The sequence below is a fragment of the Gobio gobio genome, assembly GCF_949357685.1.
Source record: "Gobio gobio genome assembly, chromosome: 4".
Lineage (NCBI taxonomy): Eukaryota > Metazoa > Chordata > Actinopteri > Cypriniformes > Gobionidae > Gobio > Gobio gobio.
Window position 1 is genome coordinate 31,586,071 of NC_137100.1, and position 27,186 is coordinate 31,613,256.

Below are 27,186 nucleotides of genomic sequence, written 5' to 3' on the forward strand. Positions count from 1 at the left end.
AACAAGCACACTTTATTGAAAAATGTCAAGTATTCCAACTGTTCCGAGGCCAAACGATTGATTTGTGTGAAGAAAAGACCCAAAAGCGATCTGCGTTTCCCTCCGCACCCCGGCGTCATAGTGAAGACGCTACAGGCACGGCCATACCCCTCGGCGTCAGTCTATAGACGAACTGGGAACTCCATTGCTTTCAATGGGAAACCTTTGCCGGTATTCTATCGGTATGAAATCTCGCTGAAGAAGTCTCATTCAGAATACATCGCGATGTTTGGCATCAGTGCACGTGGGCCACATGTTGGTGAGTAGCCATGAATATTTGATATAAAGTATTTTCTGTCGTTATTGATCAGATTATGTTCAGTCACTGCATTATATCTTTCATTTCCACTCAGGCTTCGCTTTTCTTTGCTTTCTAAATCAACACACCTTGCTAATAGGGCGATTAAACACTGTCACGTGACGTGCTATAGACCTTTTAAACAGTTATTCATATTTAATAATAACAACTAGTGTAGTTCCAACGTGGCATTTGTAGTAGAAGCACAATAAAAACAACCTTAGTTGTAATGTGATGTTTGTTGTAAATAGACAGTAACCACAACACTTACCATGCTTTTACCACAGTATCGGTAGTTTTAATGTGATTTTTGTTGTAAATAGGCAGTAACCACAACACTTACCATGCTTTTAATGCCTTTTAATGTAAAATCCAAATATTGTGATGTAAATAGTACTTTGTCCTGTATATAATGTATGTGTTATATATTATGACTTTTTCTCTTTTTTTTTTAACCTGAAACGACCAAAAGGGCCTTTCGGACTCAGTCAGCCCATTCTTGTTCATGGAAAAGTAATGGAGAAGACCGAAAGCAGCAACAGCAAATATTTGCAATGGTAAGTATGTGTTGGTTTGAACTCTTTATCAAGCATTTGTTGTTTCTTAAACATATTCTTACAAACCCCATGGCTCAATCAGTGAGAACATGTTCTCAAAGTCTTAATAATTCACAAGATTTAACAAGCTGTCAAATTCATATGATACTCGTACATATTTGTACAAATACTCATACATAATCCTGCAGCTTTTACTCCGACTCCTGCCATTGGCTACAGCCTCAATTCCTGTACATATTTATCATGATTTTTGTAAATCAGTTGCGCCCCTTCTTGGAAAGCAGTCCCAGAAAGAAAAGTTTATATTATGTCCAATGTATTCTTTAAAATGATTACAAATTGGGCCATTGGGGAGGTCTCTTCACACCTCATGACCTACCTCTGTTTGCAAGAGTGGAAATGCTCACATAACATCAGATATTCAATTATTTTGTCATCATTTGCACTGCTGATAACGTCCCGTTTGCATGTAAATAATTTACGTGATCAAAAGATTAAGTGAATAATCAACATTTTTAAACAAATTCATATGTGCTATTAAAAATATACTTTTAATAATGGAAATGCACACCTATCAGGGAACTTGTTACATAAATGTATTTAACATTTAATTATGCAACACTTTTTACAGAAGGAAATCCTACAGTTATGTAAAGGGACAACAACAACATCATCATCATGTCCTGTCCTGTCCTGTCCTGGGCACACTGGGCAACATGTGTCCTCCAACATATTCGATCTGTGGCCACGTTCTTCACATCTTCTCATGGAACACCTGCATTCTTCTGGTCTTCACGAAACATCTGTCTCATGTCTTCCTTGGTCTTCCCTGTCTCCTGCGTCTTCCTGGTGGTGTCCACTTCATAACTGTTTTGGGGTGTTGTTGTTTGGGCATGCGTAGGATATGTCCAGTGAGGCGCACCCTTTGCTATGTCACAGTTTCTCAAAGTCTTCACGTGGAGTACCACTCCTCCTCATGATCTCTTCGATATATGCAGAACCAATATTCATAAACTGTACTTGATGTCTGCTTATGCCTTTATCAAAAAAGCATCAGTGCTCATCAGGAGTTTTAGTAAAGGACATATTTATTGCCATCGACTTCATGATGCTATATTCCAATGTATATATCTGCATTTGTATATTTGCATATATATGCATTTGTATAACAGTGTTTGAACAAATGAAGATAGAGTGAGAGTGAACACCTTTTGAAATCAATATGTATTCATTAAACCTTTTATTACAGTGGGATAGTATTCACTATAGTAAATGTCCACCATAACTAAATATATGGTATCATTATATCACTACCTTGCTAATGTAAATGTAACAGGAATGTATTTTATTAAAGCATTTTCTTACTGAAAATGGTTAACATTTATAATAATCATTAACTATTTGAATTGGCCTTTCATTTAGTTACAATAGAAGTGAACAATACTCACAAGGATATAGTTTATATAGTTTTAAAGTTGAGAATGTAAAATGTTCTTAATGTTTTTGCCTATTTATTTCTTAAAGGCAAGAAACCAATATATTTTCAGATAAAGTTTAACCTCATTTCTTTTATTTGTACCGCAGCATAGTTATTTTATACTGTTGTGCAGTAGTTTGGCCGCTACATTGGTATTTAAACTGTTTGACATTAAATATTGGAATATGCTTACAAAATTGTGTGCATTCATTATGCTTTTGTTACATTTATTTTAATTCCATGAGTTCAGATGGTGAACGATGGCATAAAGAAGTGATATAATATATATATATATATATATATATATATATATATATATATATATATATATATATATATATATATATATATATATATATATATATATATATATATATATATATATATACACACACACACACACGCACATATATATATATAGAGAGAGAGAGAAAGGTTTCTCTTCCATATATATCTATGCATCAGTTTAACCACACAAAGGAGATTTTTGTTTTAAAATGTGAGTTGTATTAATTAATTAGAAGAAATAAATATTTAGCAGCCTAAATATTAAGTATTTAAGGATATCCCTTCAGTTGGAACCGGATGAGATCTGTCATCATTTTCCATAAATGGACAAGTAAGTGTGACGCCTCTGTTCTGCTCCGTTGTCATTGGCTAGGACTTTATCGCAGAACTCGCTGTGATTGGACTATCTTTTAACCGATATAAAACGGCGTTTCATGTTACAAAGTATGTTTTGGTGTTATTGTTACGTTAGTAATACGTTAAGTTAACTATAAAGTGTCGCTATGTTGTGAGAAATTACTCCTTTACCGAGATCCCAACCCTAACCCTAAGCATTTCTGCACACTTCAATGAACTACAGCGCCATGTTTCCCATTGCATTGATACACTGACAAAGGTATATGGGTAATGTAGTTTAAAACGTTTAATAACGAGACAATAAATGTTAAGTAAATGACATCTTTAATGGACAACTGGATATCTAATTATGTTCATTGTGTAAACCTTTATGACATATATGAGGGGCAGGCTGAAATTTGATATTTTACTGTGAGCACTTTTAGAAAACCTTTATGCCAGCTTTCCATATCTGTCTGAAAACTGTGCCCAACATTATTTAGTAAACATAGCATAAGCAGTTGTCCTGCCAATTTTCTCTGTGATACGCTAACCAGACTTTGAGTAACAGCCATTTGAAATGTGCTTTTTTTTGCTCTTCCAGGGGCCTCTACTGGGTCCCTGAGGGCGGAAGGGCAGTACAACATACACAGATCTATTTTCCTCATCATGGACAACAAACTTTGAGTCACATTTAAATATCAGAGTATTTTCTCTTTTCTATTCTAACATCATGCTTGTATTAGGTTTTGATGGGTATTGTGAGACCATCTGATGAAATACAGAAATATTTGAAAGAAATGTAATATAATTATTAATATTTATTTTCTTTTATGGATAAACACCCATAAATATAATGGATGAACCCAAAACAACTTGCCATTATCCAGTTTCCAGTGTAAACAAAAACTATTTAGATTTACACTTCACTATTATTATTAAATATAGGACAATGCACCATTAAGTAAAATAACAAGAGACATTGCCAAAATTGTATGTATTTTCACGTACCTGACATCGGTAATGTGCATGCTTTAATTTTTATTGCAGTAGTTAATGTACCAGATTTATCAACATGGATCATCGTCAGTTAAGCTTGAAGTGTTTGAAATCCTTCCCTTTATTTCACTAAAAACTGGCATATTGTCACAGCATGCAAATACAACTTTTTGGTGCATTGTTGTACCAAATATAATATAACCAGGTGAAAAATGTTTATGTTTCAAGTAAAATAATATTGTTAATTACTTTGATAACCTAAATCAACTCATAAAATGTGTATTTACTTTAAAAACACCATACACAATATTCACCATACTTTATCACTCAACTCTTTATTGGAGGATACAGTATACAGTTGATAAAGTAGCATAAAGAAAAATTTGATTCAAGATAAATAAAAATGGGTCTTCAAAAATACATTAACATCATATTAATCCATTCACAGCTGCTGAAGCCACACAAATGAGTGCCACAGAATCCCATCCAGTCAACTATGATACAGAAAACAGATTTGATATTGTGTTGAAAAATAATGATTCATTATCACAGCTAGACTGGTTTCTTGCTCTTCCCTCTATCATGTTCATGTTCTATCCTGTTCTTCTTCTTCTAAACAGTTTGCCCACTTGTACCCTACAGTGTATAATTGATAAACAGATGATGTGGTCACTGATGTGGTGTAGCCTTTTCTCAACCAGAGGAAGAAGTTGTAACATCCCATTGTCAGGCATTCTCCAGTCCTGGTCTTAAAGTAAAAGAAAAAACACAATTCAAATTAAGTTTAATGTAGTCAGGTTAGCATATGTTCTGTATGATTTAAGCAGTGGTTGGCTACTCTGGCCCTCAGCATCCATTGTCCTGCAGATTTAGCTCCAACCTCAAACCCACCTGCCTATAATTATCTATAAGTAAACCTGAAGACTTTAGTTACAAATTCCAGGCATGCTCGATTAGTCTTGGAGGCAAACTCTCCATTTCAAAAGGCCCAGAGTTGCCCATTCCTAATTTAAATTTACAAAGCCGCAGTCAGTACATTATATAATATACACATTGAAGCATTATGTATATAATATTGCAGCACATTATATTAGCCAAGTACTGACAAAAAATATTTTACCCATATCAACAGCAACCTTTTAAACAGCAGATCTTTAAAAATATATTTTAGAAAGGCATGGTCTCTTCTTAGCCTTTGCCAGTGATGCTAGATTTCTTTTAAGACAACATACTCTTCTGTCACTTGTTTCAAGAGCATCACTTGTGATAGCCTGCACAATGTAAAATTGTTAAAATACGGCAATACAATAGGTACAGAGGCACAAGACTTACCATGCTTATGAAGCACCCATGGCCATGCATAGTTCTCAGAGACTGGAGTTTTTGCCTCTTGTATTCCTCCTTGGCTGCACATTAGTCTTTTCCTGTAGAATCTTCTGAAGTGTGTGCCTTCTCTTGCTATCCATCTTAAAACACAAATGCAATGTGTTTTAGTCTGTGGAGTATAAAGCCTTGTTTCAAGCCAAAAAACTAACCAGATATTTCACATAATTCAAAGAACATTTACTATTTGATTCCTAATATATGCCACAACTCATTATCTTCCAAAGCTACACAGAACCACCCATGGTCTACAAAACAATAGAGAAATACCTGGAGTTTATACCAACTAAATGCTTTTTTTAACCCTTCAATACATGTCTGCTTTTATCTAAGACAAACAGATGGTGCCATTTTTAAGAATTGAAGGCCAAAAGTGTTCCAGCCTTTATGCTAAAAGGCAATCATTTTAATAATAATTGTATCAAAAAGGGAAACAAATATTTACCATTTTAGATAAATCCAAGATACAGAACCTAATTTGCTCATTTTAGGGGTTATAAAAAGATTTAGACATGAATAATGGTGTGTATTTTATCAGAGTATAGAAAGAATGATCACAGCTGTCCTTTGAGAGATCAACATCAAATTCTGTACTACATATTAAAGCAAGACAATACATCAATACAAGACATACCAATGGACTTGCGCACTTTTCTGTCGTCTTTGGGCACAAGATGGCCATGTTCCTTCCTCACCCTAAACAAAGGACTTATTCGATTAGCTTGCTTCGATATAAGGGTCTGGTCTTTCTTCTCTGCTGTAAAACAAGAAAGTCTCACTTACTCTATGTGCAATTACTATTGTTTTTGAAACATATAAATTAAGACAGTTACAATAAAATGAATTTACATACGATTCAGGGGAGCATTTCATGAGTAAATACTGATATACTAAAAATATTATTTACCTGATTATGGCAAGATTCACTACAACTAACTAGTAGCTCTTGTGAGGGTTGGCTCATAAAAGTAATCTGCAAGTAATCCTGCAAAACAGAAAGAAAGGAAATTTCATTACATTGCATGCAAGTTGTGATTTCATACATAACTGTTTCTTTCTTTAAAAAGTGTTGCATAATTAAATGTTAAATACATTTATGAAACAAGTTCACTGATAAGTGTGCATTTCCATTATTAAAAGTATATTTTTAGTAGCACATATGACTTTGTTTAAAAATGTTGATTATTCACTTAATCTTTTGATCACGTAAATTATTTACATGCAAACGGGACGTTATCAGCAGTGCAAATGATGACAAAATAATTGAATATCTGATGTTATGTGAGCATTTCCACTCTTGCAAACAGAGGTAGGTCATGAGGTGTGAAGAGACCTCCCCAATGGCCCAATTTGTAATCATTTTAAAGAATACATTGGACATAATATAAACTTTTCTTTCTGGGACTGCTTTCCAAGAAGGGGCGCAACTGATTTACAAAAATCATGATAAATATGTACAGGAATTGAGGCTGTAGCCAATGGCAGGAGTCGGAGTAAAAGCTGCAGGATTATGTACGAGTATTTGTACAAATATGTACGAGTATCATATGAATTTGACAGCTTGTTAAATCTTGTGAATTATTAAGACTTTGAGAACATGTTCTCACTGATTGAGCCATGGGGTTTGTAAGAATATGTTTAAGAAACAACAAATGCTTGATAAAGAGTTCAAACCAACACATACTTACCATTGCAAATATTTGCTGTTGCTGCTTTCGGTCTTCTCCATTACTTTTCCATGAACAAGAATGGGCTGACTGAGTCCGAAAGGCCCTTTTGGTCGTTTCAGGTAAAAAAGTCATAAAATATAACACATACATTATATACAGGACAAAGTACTATTTACATCACAATATTTGGATTTTACATTAAAAGGCATTAAAAGCATGGTAAGTGTTGTGGTTACTGCCTATTTACAACAAAAATCACATTAAAACTACCGATACTGTGGTAAAAGCATGGTAAGTGTTGTGGTTACTGTCTATTTACAACAAACATCACATTACAACTAAGGTTGTTTTTATTGTGCTTCTACTACAAATGCCACGTTGGAACTACACTAGTTGTTATTATTAAATATGAATAACTGTTTAAAAGGTCTATAGCACGTCACGTGACAGTGTTTAATCGCCCTATTAGCAAGGTGTGTTGATTTAGAAAGCAAAGAAAAGCGAAGCCTGAGTGGAAATGAAAGATATAATGCAGTGACTGAACATAATCTGATCAATAACGACAGAAAATACTTTATATCAAATATTCATGGCTACTCACCAACATGTGGCCCACGTGCACTGATGCCAAACATCGCGATTGAAAGCAATGGAGTTCCCAGTTCGTCTATAGACTGACGCCGAGGGGTATGGCCGTGCCTGTAGCGTCTTCACTATGACGCCGGGGTGCGGAGGGAAACGCAGATCGCTTTTGGGTCTTTTCTTCACACAAATCAATCGTTTGGCCTCGGAACAGTTGGAATACTTGACATTTTTCAATAAAGTGTGCTTGTTGTCAGTTATATTCTGGGTTTTATATCATATAACGCAAATGGGTAGGTTAAGGGGCGGGGTTGGGCTACTTTCAAACGTGTCTGAATAGCGTAAATACAAATTAATAAATGTAAATAAAATAATGCTGGCTGATTAAATTGAGAATCATACTCCAGCATGTCATAATGGAAAAATTATAACCCAATAAATAGTTACATCATGATAACATTCACATGCCCAACACGTCTGTGTATGACGCCAAAGGTGTCTCATTGGAATCACTGCTGCAGTACCCTTAACGTCGAAAAATGCCTTTCAAGGGGTACCCTGTACGTAATAAAAGTGACGACGAGGGGTCCTGACCAAGCGTCAATATGTGACGAGTGGGAGTGAGACTGTGTTGGCTGTACAGCTAATATGGCTAAAGTTACCATAGTCTCTGATTGTATTTACAGAGACTAGAGCTATGTCATTAGTTTTATCCCGAAAACGCTCATTGCGTCTGCGTAATTCATTAACGCACATTTATTATGCATTGTATAGTCAGGTGACAGATTTTTTATTTTCCCACACAAGCACCTATACAACAATTTATAGATTAACAGCACGTTTTTGCTATAACCCAAATAGGGGCAAATTTGACAAGCTATAGGCTAATAGATGATCTGGGGGGTATTTTGAGCTTAAACTTAACAGACTCATTCTGGGGACACCAGAGATTTATATTACAACTTGTGAAAAGGGGCATAATATGTCCCCTTTAAAAGTTACCGTATATTGCAAAAGATTGCATTGGTAACTAGATTTATTGTGCATTTTCTATCTTTCTTCTCTCAGTTTGTACACTAAATATACAAGAAACCGTGTTGTGCTTAAAACCAGCCCATAAAAGCCATCAAAATCAATCAATTACCATGTTTGACATGCCCTAACTTTTAGTGTTTTGGCCTAATGTCTAATAGTACTCCAATCAAAACATAATTTAATATTTCAGTCTAATTAAGCAATATTTACTTCACCATTCATGAAAAGTTCAGCTCAGAGTGCCCTAAATCAAAGCTTACTTTCAAGATATGAGGCTTTTCCGAGAAATCACAAAGAGAAAAAGGAGAGGAGGCTGGAGTAGTGAAAAAAAAATGAGAACAGAAACTGAGGGAAAACCCCTGATCCTAGAGTATTTAAATGAGATCTGAAGGCCTTCGGTCATAATCTCACTGACCCAGACAAGCACAGTTCATCGAGAATAAGAAGACAATGAAGACTATTGCAGCTTTTGTTCTTCTTGCCTGCCTGATCGCTGTAGGAGTGAAAGGTGAGTTTGATCTCTGAGAGTTATCAGCATATCTTGTATCTTTGATTATGGTTATGTTCTGCAGCTAATAGACTATAATGAAATATCTTTTTCAGGGCAGGACAGATCTTCAAAGGGCAGGTGCTTCTGTGCAGACAAAGGTGCAAACATGGTTTTAGTGAAGAACATTGAGAAGGTTGAAATCATCCCTCCAAGTCCATCTTGTCGCAAAAATGAGATTATGTAAGCATAGCCAACATTTGTATGCATTCATTTATTAAAATGTTCATCAACTCTACAAATTATTCTGAGTAAGTTTTGGCTCATCGCTTTTGTTGTTTTACAGTGTCACTCTGAAGAATGGTGCAGGACGGAAATGCTTGAATCCAGAGTCAAAATTCACTCAAAATGTCATAATAAAGGCTCTTGAAAAGAGGTGAGAATATCTGCTTTAAGTTTATTTACTTATCTTTTATATACGTATTCAATAAAAAAGACATAATCTCCTCTGGCAGAAGGAGACACATTAACTAATTAACTAAATTAATTAAATTAATATAATTATATTAAATTAACTATTTCTGATTTTACAGGAGCTAGAAGTCTGTGCCACACAGTACAACTGTCACTGTGCCACTGAAGAACATCCTGACATCAACACCATCAGCACCAACATCCTTCAAATGACTTCATATACTTCAGATGTATTCATACATTGCCTAAATAAATTGGGATTAAATTTAGAAAAACTAAATCTAAAAATATTTAAAATATTTAGTAATGTCTAAGTTGATTAAATTATTATTTTTTATCTGAGCACAGGGTTGTAGAAGGGTTTGTTGTTGTTGTTTCACAAACCTATTTTCAAAAGACCACTGAATAATGTGTCATATGTACAGTCTTTTTTATAATTTAATGTATGGTTTTATTTCCATTGCCCACAAAGAAGAGTTAAATAAAGCTTTTTTTATCTATGAATTACATCTTCTGTCCTTTTTCAGAATAATTCTTGCATTCTGAGATTCTGAGTAAAAATGCATATCAGCAATAGTTCCACAGGAATCACTAAAACATCACAAAACTCAATAAAGCTTTCAAGATTGTTACTATGGTATAAATTGTTTCACAAATACATTTTAAGTGAATAGTTCAGACAAAATTGACTGGACTTTCCTGTTTCAGTTATAAGCTGCTGTTTATGACTGATTTGGCTGGAAACACTTTTGTCAGTGCAAGCTAGATTTTTTTGTCATATTAAACAAAAGTTTGACTAAATAAATACATTTTGATAATTCTATATGAAGCAACCATACACACTGTCAGGATCAGGGTTTGATCATTTTCTTTCTGTCTCTGTTGTTTTTGTCACTTTCTCTGTCTGTCTGTCGGTCTTATAAAATCTTATTGGATATATAAGCATGTCCAATTCTACCTTCATATATATCAGTATACTCATGTTGATCTATTTCAACTGCTAGATTGCTTTTATAATCGCAAAAAAGTAAACTATATTTTCCAAATTACTCTAAACTGCTAAGTGCAGCAGCTATAAGACATGATGATATTCAGATATTATAAACATTAACATCATGATTTTCTACAAAGCTGATTTGAAACCATGTATATTGTAAGAAGCAACAACATTTGACCTGACAAGATAAATCGACTGAAACCGTCACATCTCACAGAATCAAAAACCAAATTAAAAACAAAAACCAAAAGGTCCTCTCATAAACATGTGAACTTCTGCTCTGACTGTTAGTTGTTTGGCATTATGGAAGAAAGAATTTGAACCAATGAGTAATGAATCCTCGTCAGATCTTTGATAGCTTATGACGATGGTTCATATTTCATCATGCAGAAAGTGATGGAAAAAGAGTGAACAGTGAGTACTGTACAAATAAACAACAAAGCAAGTGTTCATTTTCATTACAACAGGCATTGAGACCCCATGCAACATTGCCCAAAATAAAAATCTTTCTATATACTGTATTAAGAAAGGAAAAAGATGTATACTGTATAAGTTATATACCAGTCTTACAACAGTTTTTCTCCACACTGATGTAATTTGTGCATGTTAGCATTTCCAAATTTCAATAAATTAGTACAGATCAGTACAGAGACTTTTCAAATAAAAAATGCAATGTAAAGTAAAGAGGTAATGAGACCGTGACCAACCTCTATTGAAAAAGAAGTGCTGGGTCTGTGTGGTTTGTGGTTTATATCACCATGCTGTGATTCAGCTGTCGGTGCAAGGCAGCTGATATTCAAACCAAATGTGCAACGTAGTTCAATAAGCAATGAGTTATTATTGAGTGCGACGTACATTTTTGACATAGTATTGTCAGTTACTTTTGTCTATTCCTCAGCTAACAAAAATAGTTTGAAACGAAGCCACATGCAATAAAATGTCACACATCTCCGTGAATGAGTTGTTGGAACAGTAGAATAATTGACAAATCAAATAACATTATCCCAGTCAAAGAGATACATCTGAATTACATTATAACTCTACGAATCATAAACATGCCTATATAAGCCTATTTTTGAACGGACTGAAGGGATGTCATAACCTGAATTCAGATTGAAGGATTCTGCTCAATGAAGATGTTTGTGTACATTTAAGTAATGGAATTATTCATTAATAATTCAATGAATTATCATTAGGATATGAAACAGTACAAAGAGTAGCAACAACAGGTGTTACATGTCTGTTGTTTTCATTGCTTTCAGTTCTGTTCCTGTGACCTAGTTTTCCCCATGTCTGTCTAATTAGTTATTTCATTCAGCTGTGTCTTGTCAATCATCTCATTTGCCCCGTGTATTTAGTTCTCAGCATTCCCTCAGTGTTTGTCCGTGGACATTCCTGTATACTGGTGTGTTTGAGTGTATTCTAAGTTTATTGTTAATTAAAGTTCGTGTTTCAAGTTCTCCTTCGCGAGTCTTGATGAGTTTGTAACAACAGGAGGCTTCTGCCTAAAATCTTATCGTCTTACCTTCTCAGTAAAGACTGTCGATCTGTCCCACATTAGACAACTTAAAGCTTTAAATCGGGCCTGAAACGGAAGTTGCGTTATTCTTTTCTTCCCAATCTGCTTGATAAGTCATGATGTCAGGAATAGGCCTACTGCTTCTGGGTCCAGGCCTCTACGCATTTCCATTGAGAATTCCCAGATACGTTTTTAAAAACACAAGTATGTTTTAAACTCATGGTAAACAACTAGTCTCCAAGCTCATAGTGTCCCAGCCACCAATATTTTAACGATTTAAAAAAGCCGAATAACTATCTGGCCATCTGAGATTTAAGTATGGAGATAAACATTAGGATCATAATCTTTCGGTAATAGTGCATCACACCATGAATGTATAGTAGCACTGTTTATTGTTTGCTTTTGGCATGATGTTGATAGAGCGTTCTGGACCATGTAAACGGTGGAACGTGAAGACAAACTTAACTAACAGATTATGATTTATATACGAGTGAAGCGGCTTCTTGAACAAGGAAAAAAGGTAGGGCAGGACTTGACTTGAAAGGGAAGTTATTTTGATTAAAATATTATGAGAGCTATTTGAATATTATGAATTTAAAAACAATAATACTTATAATTATTTTATAGGGTAAATACTTTCCACAATTTCAACAGTAAAATACAGGAATAGAAGTGTTAATCTATTGAGTTTGAGGAGAACTGACTCATAACAAAACAAAATATGGACCACATCTGATTACTTAAAATCGTGGTTTGATTAATAGAAATTGCATACAGATCATTGAATGTACAACAGTAACTCAAAAAAATGAAGTAACTTATTATATATTATATTGTGCATGCATAATCACTCTATTTTCCCGAAGATAAGTGGCATTTCCAGAACAAGACTTTCAGTTTCTCAGGCATTTTATTGTGTCTTTAATCAGCATGACTTCAGCACGTCTGTTTAAGATCCTAAATAAAGAAAGGGGTAGTGAAAACATTTGATGATGTTCCAGTGAAAAACTTTGAACTCTGGTCCAATCATTTCAACATTATTAAAATATTTTAAAATCTGCAAATAAAAGCTATTCTTTTGCTGTATATTTAAACTGTATGACCCAGACATTTTTGACTAAACATAAATCATAAAGGTTTTGTTCATGCCATGTTATCCTGAAACATATCTGGCTTACCAAGTAAGTCTCATTTGAATAACAAGAGTGTTTGTAGAATAAATATAAAATAACCTACACTGGACACTTTTGCCATATGATGCACCTGGACACATCATCAGTGATGTTTCCTGTGATTATCAGGTGTTGCAGGTCTTTCAACAATCAGACACCCTCGCCCCAGGTAGCACTGTCCCACCCATATCTCTCCTCTGATCCATAGCACCTTGAAACAACTACCGCTGCCTTCGAGGCCAACTTAATGCCCCTTCGTCTATGGCTACCATGTTATAGGCCCTACAGAGAGGATGGGCTGCAAACCCTCTGCGTCCCACCTCAATAGGCTCACAGTTGGTTACATTGGCAATCTATACCAGACAAACAACTCTTACACATTTATCGTCATTATTTATGTTAGCATCTTCAACTTTTCACCTTCATGTCTGACGAATATTGTTTACACTGAGGATTTTTCTGAAAGAGGTTGTGAAAATGTTTGACCATCTTCCACAGAAAACCCGTTTTGTCCCACATCCTATTTTGTGGTTACTTAATGCCTTTGTAAAATATATCCAACATCCGCAAGCCCACCAGCAAAACCAGTGGATCTCAACCACACTTTGTAATTATAAATTTTGTTTATTTCACAGTCCAAAATTTACTGTAAGTAAAGACAGCACTGTACGAGGATAAATATTTGGAAATTTAAGAACGCTTAGAAGCATTTTTATATTTTCTAAGGTAGTAAATAAAAACTATAATTTTGGGGTTACATTGAACATTTCCATTTTACCTTTTTACCTCTTCAAAACAATGGGTCATTAGTTTGCTCCATTATAGTGGTTTGCTTCATTGAAAGTTACTGTATATTGCAAAAGAATGTTTTGCTCATTATTCACACAATAGGCTATACAAGAGATTGTGATGTACACAAATGTTAAAAACAGCCAATAAATGCCATCAAAATGAATCAATTATCATGTTTGACATGCCCTAACTTTCAGTGTTTTGGCCGTCTAATAATACTCCCACCAAATTATAATTATTAACATCAATATTTCAGTCTAATTAAGCAATATGTACTTCCTCATTCATAGAAAGCTCAGAGTGCCCTAAATCAAAGCTTATTTTCAAGATGGGTTATGAGGTACTTTTCCGAGAAATCCCAATAAAAAGAGAAAAAGAAGAGGAGGCTGGAGTAGTGAAAAAAAATGAGAACAGAAACTGAGGGGAAACCCCTGATCCTAGAGTATTTAAATGAGATCTGAAGGCCTTCGGTCATAATCTCACTGACCCAGACAAGCACAGTTCATCGAGAATAAGAAGACAATGAAGACTATTGCAGCTTTTGTTCTTCTTGCCTGCCTGATCGCTGCAGGAGTGAAAGGTGAGTTTGATCTCTGAGAGTTATCAGCATATCTTGTATCTTTGATTATGGTTATGTTCTGCAGCTAACAGACTATAATGAAATATCTTTTTCAGGGCAGGACAGATCTTCAAAGGGCAGGTGCTTCTGTGCAGACAAAGGTGCAAACATGGTTTTAGTGAAGAACATTGAGAAGGTTGAAATCATCCCTCCAAGTCCATCTTGTCGCAAAAATGAGATTATGTAAGCATAGCCAACATTTGTATGCATTCATTTATTAAAATTTTCATCAACTCTACAAAATATTCTGAATACGTTTTGGCTCATCGCTTTTGTTGTTTTACAGTGTCACTCTGAAGAATGGTGCAGGACAGAAATGCTTGAATCCAGAGTCAAAATTCACTCAAAATTTATTAAAGGCTCTTGAAAAGAGGTGAGAATATCTGCTTTAAGTTTATTTACTTATCCTTCACATATTCAATACAAAGATACAAACTCCTCTGGCAGAGGAAGACACATGGCAATTCAATAAATGAATTAATTCATGGGAAAATACAAGTAAATTAAATGAATTGTTTCTGATTTTACAGGAGCCAGCAGTCTGTGCCACACAGTACAACTGTTCCTGTGCCACTGAAGAACATCCTGACATCAACACCATCAGCACCAACATCCTTCAAATGACTTCATATACTTCAGATTTGGAGTTTAAATTTAAAAAATAAATAAATACATTAAAATATATTTAAAACATTTCATAATGCCTAAAATGAATAAATTATTTTTCAATTTGAGCACTGGGTTGTAAAAAGCCTTAAAGGGTTTTTTTTTCCACAAATATATTTTCAAAAGGCCACTGAACAATGTGTCATATGTACAGTCTTTTTATAATTTGATGTATGATTTTATTTTCATCGTCCACAAAGTGTTAAATAAAGCTTTTTTTTATCTATGAATGACATCTGACCTCTTTCTCTGAGACTCTGAGTAAAAATGCGCATGATACGTTTATGATAAAGTTCCACAGGAATCACTAAAACATCACAAAACTCAATAAAGCTTTCAAGATTGTTACTATTGTAAACATTGTTTCACAAATACATTTTAAGTGAATAGTTTAGACAAAATTGACTGAACTTAATGTTCCTGTCTCAGTTATAAGCTACTGTTGACAAGTCTGGCTGGTAGAAAGACTTTTATGTTTACATTTACATTTGATCATTTCAGAGAAGCTTTTGTCCAAAGTGACTTACAAATGCACAATGGAAGCAATCAAATCAACAAGAGGGCAACCGTATGTAAGTATTATGTCAAGTCCCAGATAGTAGCAAAGTACACGTAACAAGGCTTTTTTAACTAAGTAAATAGAGAAACAGAATACAATACAATACAATAGTAAGTGTTAGAATTAATGGGTCAAGTGTTGACTAAAAAGATGCATTTTAAGCAGTTTCTTGAAAATGGCTAAAGACTCAGCAGCTCGGGTTGAGTTTGGCAGGTCATTCCACCAGCAAAGAAAGGTCTGTGAAAGTGATTTTGATAGGGGTGCAGAGCCAGTGGTTGTTCTGTAGGCAAACATCAGTGCCTTGAATTTGATGTGAACGGCTATTGGAAACCTGTTCAAATTGATGAAGAGAGGTGTGATGTGCGCTCTCTTCAGCTTCTTAAAGGCCGCTTTTGATGCAGCATTCTGGATCAGTTGCAGAGATTTGACTGTGCATGCTGGAAGGCCTGCCAAGAGAGCATTAGAGAGCAATTTTGGGCCCTATGAAAGAATTTGATATTGGGCCCTCTACCACACCAACCTAGCTATCTTTGTCTGAAATGTAATAATACTGACCAATTAAGCTCCGCTCGCTCAACCCAGAATGCCCCAATTGGCTTATGAAACATTGATTAAAATTAAGATACAATTTATACAAAACAAACTTAATGAAGTGGTCACAATCATGTCTGATCAACTCCATTCATGTTATGATGTGTCCTATCTCATGCTGTTCACTTTTCATAATCGACATAGATTAACAGATTGACAACATAGACATAAAAAACAACATTATAATATTTAAACATAAATATAAAAATAAATACCTTAATGGCTGCAACAATTATAGCACAGAGAAATTTCATGTCGGAGTGGGATATGAAGGAACGTAGTTTTTACCGGTGAGCGTGAGCAGTTCATGAGTGAAGCGTTTTGCTGGATTTTGCCGGAAATGCGCCATCTTTTTTTTATATTTGTAACTATTTGGTATATACATTTATAATACATTACTACTAGTACTGTTACTACTAATAAAACCGATCTCTGGGGGCCCCAAAAGTGTTTGGGCCCTTAGAATCGTCCTAACCCCCCCCCCCCCTTAGCTGCGCCCCTGGCTGAGAGACCACAAGGTTGAGTTGAAGGTGATGGTCTTTCATCCAGTCAGAAATGTCTGTCAGGCAGGCTGAGATTCGAGCAGCTCTGGAATGAGAGGTGTGTCATCAGCATAGCAGTGATAGGAAAAGCCATGTTTCTAAATGACAGATCCTAGTGATGACATGTTGGAGAAGAGAAGTGGTCAAAGCACCCCAGTACACTCTAAATAAAATCTGTAAAAATAGGGTACAATTTTTTACAGGTGTTTTACCTGAATTTTGAATTTTGAACTTTATTGCTTTCTTTGAGGTAACGGAAATGTCCGTAAAATTACTGGATAATGTCCAGGTAATAAGCTGCCAGTCATTTTTCCGTTATTTTACGGATTCATTTTAGCTAGCTGTTTATGACCTACCTGAGAAGTAAGACATGAACCACTGGATTGCAGTTCCTGAGATGCCCTGAGGGTTGACAATAGGATCTGGTGGTTAACTGTGTCAAAGGCAGTAGACAAAACCAGCTAGATGAGTAGGCTATGATGATTTGGAAGCTGCTATTGCCAGTCTCAGAGCTTCAATAACCGAGAGCAGGGCAGTGTGAGAAAGGTAGAGATAAAGAAGAAACTCATAGTGAATTTATTAGGAATGTAAGATGCACATTTACTGAACCATTCATTCGGACTAAGCACCGCATCGGAAATGTTGCTGATGCACTGCAAATTCATAATGATGGATGATCGCATATAGTGCTATTTGTGACACACATGTGCTGTCATTCCCAGAAATCAGTTGTGTACCATGGTTTGTCTGTTAATATATCTTTAATATTAAAGTCATCACTAGAATTGTTTTTGAGAAATGTTTTTGAACAAATTAGTAGAATAAATGAAAAGACTATTGAAATGACTAATGTGCATTGGTTGAATGTTAGCTTGTTTGATTTAAGCTGCTGTTGTCTGCTGAGCACATTGCTCATAACAAACAAATCATAAGGCCTTATTCATTGCATTAATTATAGTCTAATATTGACACATGAAATTATCAAATTCCTTCCTCATTCTTGGAAAGGTCAACTCTATTAGATTGGCTGAGTGAAAGTGTTTCTGAGAAATGGGACCAGTTCAGATGCTGGACTATAGAAACAACAACTGAAAATGCAGGGGGAAAACCATTTTAAGAGCATAAAAACACAGCAGCTGAACTCAATCATCCATAACTTCATTAATTAGCCATTTGGGAGGGGAACACAGAAGATCAATACTATGAAAACTTTTACAGCTATGGTTGTTATAGTCTGCCTGCTTGCGGTAGAGGTGAAAAGTGAGTTTTATCTCTGAACTTTGCAGGTCTTGCACAAGTTTTTAATATTGTGCATTTATATTGTGAAATGCATTTATATTTTCTCTTTCAGGCCAGGCTAGAGCTCCAAAGGGCAGGTGTCTTTGTGCTGACCAAGGTGTAAACATGGTTCCTCCAAAACTGATTGAGAAGGTTGAAATCCTACCACCAAGTCCGTCTTGCGAAAACCAGGAGATTGTGTAAGCACAAATCAATATTAACAAATCCAATTCTCTCAATATTATACATTTCTGTTGAAATATGTTGACTGACGTAATAATGCTGCAAATTGTCTTGCTTTTTTGCAGTGTTACTCTGAAAAATGGCACAGAGCAAAAATGCTTGAATCCAAAATCTAAATTCACACAAAAATACATCATGAAGGCTCTTAAAAAGAGGTTAGCATAACCGTTAAATACTTTTTTAATATCATATTTTGTTTATACTTTATGCTTATAAAAGACACAAACACCTCAAACTTGCTGAGTAAGAAATAATTTTCCGTAATAAGCTGAGAAGACTCACTATCGACTGTTTCTGATTATTTTCAGGAGCCTGCAAAAGGAAGCTTGAAATATGAATCCAGTTGAGCTATTTGAGCTATTGCTAAGTGAAGAACACATGAAATCAGCAACCAACATCCTTGTGACAAGAGTTGACCTGAAAAAGACTTTGCTTACTATTTTTGATTCTATATTTTAGAATTCCTAATGCAGTTTAATGTTTATTCATGTTAATCTTTGTTTAGCTTATAAACATGATCATTAATTACTGTTGTACGTTTTAAAATCGTAATGCAAAACATGATTACAGTGTATAGCTTTTGTGACATTTCAGTATTTTTATGATCATTCTTTTGAGCATAAAATGTTCAATAGAAAAATGGAAAGCAAAGATGAACAATGCAACAACTGAACATCCAAACGTGCGTAATGCTATATTATTCATTGTTTAATATACATTTTTAACTGGAGTAATACAACACTGAAAGTTTAGGGGAATGTTTTGGTTTTGAACTTTATATCTTTCCAGATAACAATGAAACTTAACTGTTGAGGCCCATGCCTCTCATCTGATATGTTATGCGACTATTTTAACTGTCCAGGTAATATGAGACCAAGCCTCATATTACATTGCAATGGGCATCATCCTGGCTGGTTTCTTTTATGCTGATGCTGGGAAATGGAGATTGATAGTCTATGCCCATCACCTTGTTATTGTAATGGTTAATACAACATACATCCATGAAAATAAACGGATTTGTTGGATCCATCGTTGACAAGCCATGTTTGAATAATATGAACCACCAAAATCACACAATCATGATTTGTATTCCTCAGCCCCGTCATGTTAATAACTTTTTCATAAACAAGAAATGACATGTGCCAAAAGTAGATTCTTTAGTTTGCATGTTCACAAAATCCTTAAGTATGATGAAGGTAAACAGATTTGTTTTGCTATTGAAAAAGGTTTCTCTCTTTTTTTCTTTCATTTTACATCTGCTCTCTGTGTCTGCTCTGTATATGAATTATGTTGACACAAGGCAAATTTCCCCATTTGTAAGTCGGGTAAAAGCATCTTCTAATTCAGGGGTTTTCAAACTTTATGATGCCAAGGACCCCCAAATATGATGGACATTTTATGAGGGACCCCCTTCCTAAAATCCATTTGTAATTGTTAAATTGTTAGATAGATAGTAAGTGTGACATTATAAACACAACATATTGTTTCCAACTTAAATTGGCTGTACTTAATGTTGGATGTTAAACCTGAGGAAGAACATTTTCAATTAAAAATTATTTAGGTCTACCTACATAAGCAACTTTCACAATAAATGTATGTAAGCAGTTTATGTACTGTGTTAAGAATAATACTGCCTTACAACCCCAGTGAGCGAGATAAAAGGGACTAGTAAGAAAAACTCACTAAAGATACAAAGCAAACATACAATTCTAGAAAAATCTATACGGCAAGAAAAGGAGATAAACCTTTAGAACTAAAACAGTTGAAATGTTCGGTAGACTTTATCCATTTTTGCTTTGTCTTTTTATTCTCTGAAATTTTCTGGGGACCGCTTAGAACCTTCTGGAGGACCCCCGTTTGAAAACCCCTGTTCTAAATCCAGCTCACGCTCAATAATTTCGATGAAACTCGAACTCAAAGTGGAATGCGAGGATGTCACTGCCTAACACTGACTTACGGGCAAGATAAGAAAACTATTCTATGATCATAACGCCAAAAAATTATATGTAGCGTGTCAAACAGGTCAGATAAGAACATAACAAATGTAATATTTTGATGTGCAAGGTGGTGTTATTTCTCTCCTGGACTTTCTTGTGAAAAATCCATAGCAAAGTTGACTCCAAAGTTACCACTGACCTGAGTTTATCAGGTTCTGAAGGACAACTTTGAATTCTAGAATTTATCAAATAGTTCCCGAACTCTTTAAATACTGACTTATGGCGCCCTCTACTGGAACGTTGAAGAATGACCCAGATTTACTGTGTATCGTAGTACAGTCGTCATATCTCTGAAAGGGCGGTGACTACTGCTGCATGCAAGCAGAAATCTGATGGTGTACACAACACTACATTGAGTGCCTTCTGTTTTTACTGTTTTTATCACACCATTCCGCCATCCTCGAGGAAAAACGAAGCAATTTTACATTCTGAATAGCTTTTTATAGGCGACGGGCAAGCAAAATATGGGGAATTGCCACACGGTAGGACCAAACGAAGCCTTGGTGGTATCAGGTAACCTATCCTCTGCCTTCTGTTTTTCCTCAACACAATCCGCCACACTTTCTTATAATCTGACTGTATTCATCCGACCTAACGTAGAATGTGTTTGCGATCGTAAATGTATGATATTCGACAGTGTAACAGTGTGTTTACGTGTTTGCCTTGTTGCATTGTAGTTTGTGTTGCATGATAAAAGACAATCTATCACAGCCTCGACGCGTCGTGTGTCTCACTCGTGCGCTGTTCTGTTTGATTTCGACGTGCTTGCGCAATGAAACACGTTCTCTTCAAATCCTCTTGGTCTTAATGTCGACCGATTGATTGTAGTTGTTCAGATTAAACACACGTGACTTAGTTACGTGCTTTTTGACTGTGAGCATTTTATTTCCATTTTATTCGTTACTGCTACGTCGTGTGTGATGAAGATGAAGACTGTTATAAACACGTAATTACGTGTTTATAATAGAAATAATATCCATCAAGACAGTCAAGTGATTTACTAATAAACTTATTTGGCAGAAAAAGTGCTGCTTACTTTACACTATCCCTTAGTCTATTCCTGTTTTGAATTGTCAACGTAAGTGCGTAGGCAAGCATAGTTAAAGGGTTAAGTTAGTTCACCCAAAAATGAAAATACGTCATGTCATTTGACACCCGTAAGACCTTTGTTCATCTTCGGAACACAAATGAAGATATTTTAGTTGAAATCCGATGGCTCACAAAGGCCTCCATTGGGCAGCAATGTAATTATGCACTCACAAGACCCATAAAAGGTACTAAAGACGTCCTTACAAACTCCATCTCACTACAGTGGTTCTACAATAATTTTATGAAGCGACGAGAATAGTTTTTGTGCGAAACAAAAATCCAAATAACGACTTTATTCAACAAGTTCTTGTCTTCGACCTGAGTCTTTGATGTAAACTCATGAAGCACCACGACGCATGCGCGAGAATATGATGTAGAGCCGGCGTTCTGACACATGACCTGGAAGAGGAGCTTTGTTTACAAGCAGAGGAACGCCCCAGGCATTATTTACTTTGAATGGGTGATGTCATGCGTTGCTGAACTGAATTGTGGGTTCCGTCGCATTGCTTCACTCGCGTTGCAAGCGGCAGAAGTTGAAGATTTCTCAACTTTTCAAGCACCAACGCAGGCGTCATCCAATCAGATCGCCCTATGCAAATACCCTAGAGCAGACGCTAGCCAATTGCGTTCATGCAACCCTAGAGCAGACGCGGCAAGTAATGTGATTGGCTGTTGTCACTATGACGGTCTCATCAGCGCCAAGCTTCAGCCACGCCCTCCGTCAAGTGTTAACGCTGACGCCCCGTGTGAAACAGTTGAAGCAAATGTGCCATATTGTTTCGAAGCTTCGAATCAATCCGACACCCGTCTCTACATGTGTTGATCTGAAATAACCTTGACACGATCCATTTATGTCGACAAAGCGCCGAAACGTTAGTTTCGCGTCAGTCATCCCTAGCTTTAGGTCTTGGTCTTGGCGTAGTGGTCAAGATGGGGCTAAAGTCTGCATTTCCTGGGTGCCTGAACCGTGAGAAACGAACAAATGCACGTAAAAGTACCTTATCAAAGCCGCAAAATGAAAGTCATATTCTTGCGCATGCGTCGTGGTGCTTCGTGAGTTCACGTCAAAGGCCCAGGCGGAAGAAAAGAACTTGGTGAATAAAGTCGTTTTTTTTTTTTTTTTTTCTCGTCGCTTCATAAAATTTATTGTAGAACCACTGTAGTGAGATGGACTTTGTAACGACGTCTTTAGTACCTTTTATGGGTCTTGTGAGTGCATAATTACATTGCTGCCAATGGAGGACTTTTTGAGCCATCGGATTTCAACAAAAATATCTTCATTTGTGTTCCGAAGATGAACAAAGGTCTTACCGGTGTCGAATGAAATGGCGGTAAGTAAATAATGACAGAATTTTCATTTTTTGGTGAACTAACACTTTAAGTTAGTGATAAACATTTCCCATTAAATTATATGGGGGGAAAACTTGTTCTACAGGTTTGTGTAAAAAATTATATTAAAAACAAAATTAAATGTACTATTATTAGTAGTAGTATACAAAAAAATATTTGTAAAAAGTTGCCTGGGTGTCTGAATTTTTTACAGAATCGTACATTATTTGTAAAATTGTAATTGGGGGAAATCAGGGATTAATGGGGTTGTGTACACAAAAAATTATTTTTAAAAATGAGGTTTGTCAGGGACAAAATAATAGTTTAGCACGATATAAAGTTTTTACATTATATGAACAGAGTCTTAGTCAAAATTATATTATTGTCTGATTTTAATTGTTTGATACAGTCAAGAAGGTCAAGATGTTGATCAGGCCAATATCTACATTTGAAGTAGGAGGATACAGGTATTTGATGTGTTTAAAACTATAGCTAGCTGTTATCAAACATATCTGATAGTCATGACACAATTAGTTCATTGTTTTGAAATTGTCTGCCAGCTTCTGTTTTCTCTAACTATACAGTGTCCTGATGAGTCATTTCCTCTTTTCTTAACTTGCCTGAACATTATGTCCGCATTGGTCATGTTTTATGAAATGAAGTCACATGACAGAGACTTCAGTTGTTCAATGATTCTAGCAACAGCTGAGGATTGCACACTAATAGCTGATGGCCAGCAGGGAATCTGCTGGTTTCCAGTCCAGGGAACAGACTTACTATGTACATAGATTTGTGAGAAATGTCCTCACATATCTCACATACCCAGGGGCGGACTGGGGCAAAAAAGTGGCCCTGGACTTTCTGGCACAAATCGGCCCGTAACAACCAGTCCGCAACACGTCAAGTCAAGTCACCTTCATTTATGTAGCGCTTTTTACAACACAGATTGCTTCAAAGCAGCTTTACAGTGACAATAGGAAATTAATTTTGCTTTTGAAGAAAAGTTTTTCATCTCACCATAAACTCACTAGCTCATTATGCACAGAGCAATTTTAATCACCACTTACTAACATACAAATATAGATGCTATTTTATTGAAATGCTTATCATTAACATTAAAAGGTTAGTTCACCCAAAAATGAAAATTCTGTCATTAATTACTTACCCTCATGTCGTTCGACACCCGTAAGACCTCCGTTCATCTTCAGAACACAAATGAAGATATTTTAGTTGAAATCTGATGGCTCTGAAAGGCCTCCATTGGCACAATGCACGGTACACTCTCAAGACCCTTAAAAGCTACTAAAGACGTCGTTACAAAGTCCATCTCACTACAGTGGTTCTAAAATAACTTTATGGAGTGACAAGAATAGTTTTTGTGCGCAAAAAAACCCTAAATAATGACTTATATAGTGATGACGATTTCAAAACACGGCATCATGAAGCTTCGAAGCGTTATGAATCAGTGAGTCGAATCATGATTCGGATCGCGTGTCAAACCGCCAAACTGCTGAAATTTGGCGATCCAAACTGCTGAATCGACTCACTGATTCATAACGCTTCGAAGCTTCATGATGCCGTGTTTTGAAATCGTCATCACTATACAAGTCGTTATTTAGAGTTTTTTTGCGCACAAAAACTATTCTCGTCACTCCATAAAGTTATTGTAGAACCACTGTAGTGAGATGGACTTTGTAACAACGTCTTTAGTACCTTTTAAGGGTCTTGAGAGTGTACCAGAGGTTGGCAAAGTACACAACTCCATTACTTGAGTAAAAGTAAAAATACTATTGGTTAAATATTACTCCATTACAAGTGAAAGTTGTAAAGATAGATTTTTACTTAAGTAAAAGTACATAAGTACTTGCTTTTAAAAGTACTTAAGTATCCCAAGTAAAAGTAAACGCATTATTTTATTATCGTTGCATTGCTAACTAACTAACATGCTAACTAACATCATTGTCGAACGTTACCTATGCGTTAGCGCGCTATCCACAAGGCTATGGGAACTTGGCGGGTAAATCTGTTAATTTTGACAGCAAATTTGGATTTAGTTTTAGTCAGTCTTTTGACTATAACATTTTAGGCATCTGAATTGTTTTAGTTTTAGTCTAGTTTTAATTGACTATAATAAGATTTTAGTTTTCAATAGACTAAAATTCAGTACTTGTGGTCTGGCGTCTGAGAGGCAGCTTTCTGTGTGCACTTTCAGACTTATCCACGTCTGCTCTTCTGAATTTTAACTTTTAAGTATGACCATGGTTGCGCGCACTGCGTCTGGAAACTGCCACCTTCTATTTTGCCATCAATTGATTGGTGTTCAAAAAATACTTGGAAATCATTGAACTTTATGTGATCCTACAAGAGTGATTACTGATAGGCTGTCTGCAAAAAAACAACAAAAACAACAACAACAAAAAAAAAACAATCACGTTTTAAAGAAGAAAACAAATCATCCACTGACTTTCAAAGCGGCTACGACTTTCTACTTCGAGGGCCTTGATAGAAATGTAATGGAGTAAAAAGTACGATATTTGTCTTTCAAATGTAGTGAAGTAAAAGTCATAAGTTTCCAGAAAACATACTACTCAAGGAAAGTACAGATACTCAAAAAGTGTACTTAAGTACAGTACTCAAGTAAATGTACTTAGTTACTGTCCACCTCTGGAGTGTACCGTGCATTGTGCCAATGGAGGCCTTTCAGAGCCATCAGATTTCAACTAAAATATCTTCATTTGTGTTCCAAAGATGAACGGAGGTCTTACGGGTGTCGAACGACATGAGGGTGAGTAATTAATGACAGAATTTTCATTTTTGGGTGAACTAACCCTTTAATGAATGACAGGCATACTTCTTTAGGTTATAATTGGTCTTTCCTGGTCCACATGGCAAAAAATAAATAATTTAGATTTTTACACATTTTGAAATCTTTTCCATACAGTTGAAGTTTAATATCACTAAAGTTCAATATCTACTATAAAATCAGTCCATATAAAGCAATGTTATGGTCTAAGACTTAGTATGTAGTGCAGAATGTGGACTATTTTATGGTGCCTTTCTAGTGATTATAGTATTTGTCCTTTCAGGAGCTTGACATCTGTCATTTTATGGAATAGAGCTCCAATTGTTTAAAAATGATATTGGTCCTAAAGGTTTTTTTTAATGAAAAATACAGCATATTAAAATGATATCTGCAGGGCCATGTGACACTGGAGTAATAATGATAAATTCAGCTTTGATCACAGGAATAATAAAACATTTTACTATATATTGACAACAGCTATTAGAAATGTTATTCATATTTCTTAATATTGTGTTTTACTGTATTTTTAATCAAATAAATTCAGCCTTCTCCTTTCAAAAACATTAGTCTTAATTATTAAAAGTCTTAATTATTTCAAACTGTTATTGCTAGTGGGTAAAATAATGCATGTGAACAACTAACTAGCAAATTATAGCCTATAGTTATTTTAGTATATGACACGTTCCTTCACGGGACATAGGCTACTTGAATATGAAAGTTGCCAGTTTTACCATGTTTTAGTGAAAATAATATTTTGAGTTTTATTAATCATTTTCAAATGACTGTGATATTACTGAAGCCTGGAAACAGATACACAAACATTCACTCTGATATGCTGAAAACTGCTACGTTAAAGGGATAGTTCACCCAAAAATGAAAATCCTGTCATAATTTACTCACTCTCAAGTTGTTCCAAACTTGTAAGAGTTTCTTTGTTCTGCTGAACACAAAATAGGACCTTGTAACCAAGCAGATAGAGCCACCATTGACTACCATAGTAGGGGAAAAAAATACTATGGTAGTTGCATTGGTTGCACCTGATTTTATTGACAGCTGAATGTAAAACATCCTAGATTATCTCCCTGAACTCCAGATGACCCGTCATAGTTGAGCCAATGATAACTATATCTGCATAGGCGAGAAGGCTAAATATTTTGCTCCATATACATATAATCTCCACATCATTAGGGTTTTTCCTGGGTCAGAAATTATCTTCGGTGGTGGCGGGTGAACATGGCCATCCACACACACAGTACAAAGAAAGTACCCTACCTAGAGCCTAGTACTGACAATAAATCCAAAAATAATTTGTAATAGTTTGTAATATTAATTTATCCTATTTATTCATGGAATAAATAATCACTG

General features: G+C 35.5%; 4 protein-coding genes and 1 long non-coding RNA gene across 7 annotated transcripts in view; 4 read left to right on the plus strand and 1 right to left on the minus strand.

The window, feature by feature from the left end:
• Positions 1-4,475: 4,475 nt before the first annotated feature.
• LOC307124729 lies at positions 4,476-6,119 on the minus strand. Its single transcript, XR_013816294.1, has 3 exons — positions 6,012-6,119; positions 5,327-5,460; positions 4,476-4,742 (listed from the first exon to the last, which is right to left on the minus strand). It is a non-coding gene; the product is annotated as an uncharacterized lncRNA (long non-coding RNA).
• A 2,946-nt stretch (positions 6,120-9,065) lies between these two features.
• LOC307125200 (C-X-C motif chemokine 11-6-like) lies at positions 9,066-10,127 on the plus strand. Its single transcript, XM_079814885.1, has 4 exons — positions 9,066-9,172; positions 9,268-9,394; positions 9,498-9,587; positions 9,745-10,127. The coding sequence occupies exons 1-4, from the start codon at positions 9,115-9,117 to the stop codon at positions 9,749-9,751; spliced, it is 282 nt and encodes a 93-aa protein (XP_079671011.1). The 5' UTR covers positions 9,066-9,114; the 3' UTR covers positions 9,752-10,127.
• A 4,453-nt stretch (positions 10,128-14,580) lies between these two features.
• LOC307124941 (C-X-C motif chemokine 11-6-like) lies at positions 14,581-15,618 on the plus strand. Its single transcript, XM_079814448.1, has 4 exons — positions 14,581-14,685; positions 14,781-14,907; positions 15,011-15,097; positions 15,255-15,618. Exons 1-4 carry the CDS (start codon positions 14,628-14,630, stop codon positions 15,346-15,348), a joined length of 366 nt encoding a protein of 121 aa, XP_079670574.1. The 5' UTR covers positions 14,581-14,627; the 3' UTR covers positions 15,349-15,618.
• A 2,612-nt stretch (positions 15,619-18,230) lies between these two features.
• Positions 18,231-19,823, plus strand: LOC307124804 (C-X-C motif chemokine 11-6-like). Its single transcript, XM_079814252.1, has 4 exons — positions 18,231-18,342; positions 18,434-18,560; positions 18,669-18,758; positions 18,912-19,823. The coding sequence occupies exons 1-4, from the start codon at positions 18,285-18,287 to the stop codon at positions 18,931-18,933; spliced, it is 297 nt and encodes a 98-aa protein (XP_079670378.1). The 5' UTR covers positions 18,231-18,284; the 3' UTR covers positions 18,934-19,823.
• Positions 19,824-20,854: 1,031 nt separating this feature from the next.
• The window catches only part of LOC307126012 (flotillin-2a), a 34,786-nt gene continuing 28,454 nt past the window's right edge, over positions 20,855-27,186 (plus strand). For 2 of the 3 annotated variants that reach the window (XM_079816333.1, XM_079816332.1), the window contains exon 1: positions 20,893-21,113. In XM_079816333.1, the coding sequence (XP_079672459.1) occupies positions 21,065-21,113 (49 nt within the window). In that variant the 5' untranslated portion in view covers positions 20,893-21,064. Of the gene's footprint in view, positions 21,114-27,186 lie in introns of all 3 variants that reach the window. The other variant, XM_079816331.1, reaches the window with a different exon arrangement.